Below are 2,605 nucleotides of genomic sequence, written 5' to 3' on the forward strand. Positions count from 1 at the left end.
AAACCACATTAAATCAGAGGTATGTAATGCCGAAAGGTTCTGTTCTCATGGCTATAAAATAAAAATTATATGTTGCACACCATGGTTATGACGATTTTGTGATTGATTAGTAACTGAAACTTCATTTGTTCATGAATTGTTGATTGATTGGTCGGAAGCTGTTTCAAAATACATTAGGAAGGTCGTATTGTGTTTTGGGGCAGGTTCAATATGCAAACTGAGTGGACGAGTGGTTATCGCATTCAGCTGCACACCCTTAATTAAAATTTAGGATTGAATCCATGGCAACTGCGTCACTAGAGGAATGGGTTAAATGTGCTTTAATCTTTCTTTTATAAGCTTTGTTTCTTCTTGTATAGAGTTACGACAAAGTCTGGTCAGGTATATATAATGAGTGGAAACATGTCAATGACAGAGGAATTCACTATGTATACTCCCAATTAAAATAAACAATTTGCTTTTATCGTTATCATCAGTCAATAATAATAATGTTTTGTTGAGGGTCGAAGTTGCTTAACTTTTGGTGTGATGTGAGACAGAACCATGAAAAGTAGATTCTGTTTCGTGGAAACAGTAATTAAACTCTGCTCGGTTGCCACTTGCATCCACAAACCAGAAGACTCCAACGTAAAAGCATATGTAGCGTAGTCTTCATGAATCATGAACCTACGTATGTGTATGCACCACATGTGTCCGCTAAACACTGATACCGGCATCCACATGTTGTAATTCAAGACACGTGGATGGACCCAGCTCCCAATACACGTTTGCTTAGCAAGAAACTCGGATATAGTGTAAATAGTAGAAATTAGAAAATTCACAGAAACTTATAGGTGATTATTACAGAGTATATATTAAGGTTCTCTTCTACTACTGACCCGAGTAATCACTGTAACTCTAACTTCAATATTCTTACCATCAAAAAGAAAAAAAAAACTTCAATATTCTCGTTCTTCCTGCATATATTTTGCAACATTTTTTTCAATCATGCAGATCTCTCTCACTAGTGATGATAATGAGGATACACATATTTCAGACACTGCTGGTAGTGGTGGTACTACTACTATTAGTAACGGTACAAGTAGAGGTGTTGTTAATGAGGATGTAATAAAGTGTGAGATACTAAGCCGCCTCCCTGTCAAGTCATTTATGCGTTTCAAATGTGTTTCTAAAACCTGGCTGTCCCTGATTGAAGAAGATCCACAATTTGCTGATTTGCATTATGCACATGCAAAAGCACGTCCAAGTATCCTTTTCGTGATTCCGCGTGCTCGACCAAGGGATCCAAATAATCCGCACCAGAACAAACATGATCAGTTGACTTTAACAGCCAATCTAATTAATGATCAAGGAAGCAAAGCAGAAGCTCACAAGATAAGGAAGGTAAAATCGTCTTGTTATAATCAGATTCTGGGACCTGTAAATGGTGTAGTCTGTTTTGTTGACAAAGTCAAGTCTGATGTTTGTGTATACAACCTCAGCACTAGAGAGAAAACTCCTGGTGTTAGATCGACATTGCTAATGCCAATAGAAGAACAGTGGGGCAGTTCATTTAATAAAATCTATGAGTTCGGATTTGATCCTACCACAAGAAAACACAAAGTATTGTGTATTTGTCATCGTACAACTCAACAACCAGGTGAATTCTACATCTATGGTCCCTATCAAGTTTGCTACGTCTTGACCATAGGAGACAATGCGTGGAGAAGGTTAGATGAGGTCCTGCCTTGTGACATTGACTACATCCTGCCTTCTTCTGTTCATGTGAACGGTACTATCTATTATTGCACTGCTCGGTTTTGTTTGGCAGTTGGGCTGGTGGTTGGAAAAATGGTGATGCCGTATTGGTTGCATTTGATGTCGGTATTGAGAAGTTCAGAACGATTCTAATTCCTAATGTCATCCTCAGTAGCCCGCCTTCTGATTATTGGTTTAATCAACATGCCTACTTGTTACAAGTGAATGGGCATGTAGCTATAGCTTGCAGATTTGGTGCTTATATTGCCAAGATTTGGGTATACATAGAAGATACCGAGAATGATAACAACGGAACTTGTGAGGAGAAATGGGCTGAGCATACCATCAAATTTCCTTTTTGTTGGGATAGAAATATATATTGGGGTTTTTATACAGGTGCAGGAGTGGACCAAATACTCGTACAATCTGATCGATGGGTTGTTAGTGGAATAGACCCTGCCTTGACTCTTTATTCTTACGATCTGAAGATGAAGACGTTCACCGCAATTGAAGTCAGTGGGATTCCTTCTTCAATTTCAAATGACTGTTCTATTAAATTGGTTTCAAGTTTTTCCGAAAGCCTTTGGGCACCCATTCAGAAGCAGCAGTGAAGCACTTCACTCAAATATTCACAGGAGACTGAGTGAATCTCTTAGAATAGTCTGACATGCATGCTGGTAAGCAAATTCCTTCTAATTTGTATTTAGTTCCATTGTTTCTTGTTAAAACCAATGAATGTTGATTGGTGACACTTATGGAATTGGCTTATTTTAGAAATCCCAGAGACCTCCTGACATTAATATTTATTTAGCAAATTGGTCAAGTATCATCAAGTTAAGGCATAAAACACATTCTCTCTTCTAATTAA

The 2,605-nt window shown here is 38.0% G+C and overlaps 1 protein-coding gene across 1 annotated transcript; it reads left to right on the forward strand.

Moving 5' to 3' along the window:
* Positions 1-987: 987 nt before the first annotated feature.
* On the forward strand, positions 988-2,348 carry LOC113329814 (putative F-box protein At1g32420). The gene is made up of 2 exons (XM_026576639.1): positions 988-1,709; positions 1,811-2,348. Exons 1-2 carry the CDS (start codon positions 988-990, stop codon positions 2,346-2,348), a joined length of 1,260 nt encoding a protein of 419 aa, XP_026432424.1.
* Positions 2,349-2,605: the final 257 nt, after the last annotated feature.

Source organism: Papaver somniferum, unplaced genomic scaffold, assembly GCF_003573695.1.
Source record: "Papaver somniferum cultivar HN1 unplaced genomic scaffold, ASM357369v1 unplaced-scaffold_117, whole genome shotgun sequence".
In the NCBI taxonomy this organism is placed as follows: domain Eukaryota; kingdom Viridiplantae; phylum Streptophyta; class Magnoliopsida; order Ranunculales; family Papaveraceae; genus Papaver; species Papaver somniferum.

Bases quoted from the DNA above. Each gene is read 5' to 3' on its own strand.
- LOC113329814 (XM_026576639.1), top strand. From the start codon at position 988: ATGCAGATCTCTCTCACTAGTGATGATAATGAGGATACACATATTTCA. The intron at 1,710-1,810 runs GTTAGATGAGGT...TTTGTTTGGCAG, and splicing joins GGAGACAATGCGTGGAGAAG to TTGGGCTGGTGGTTGGAAAA.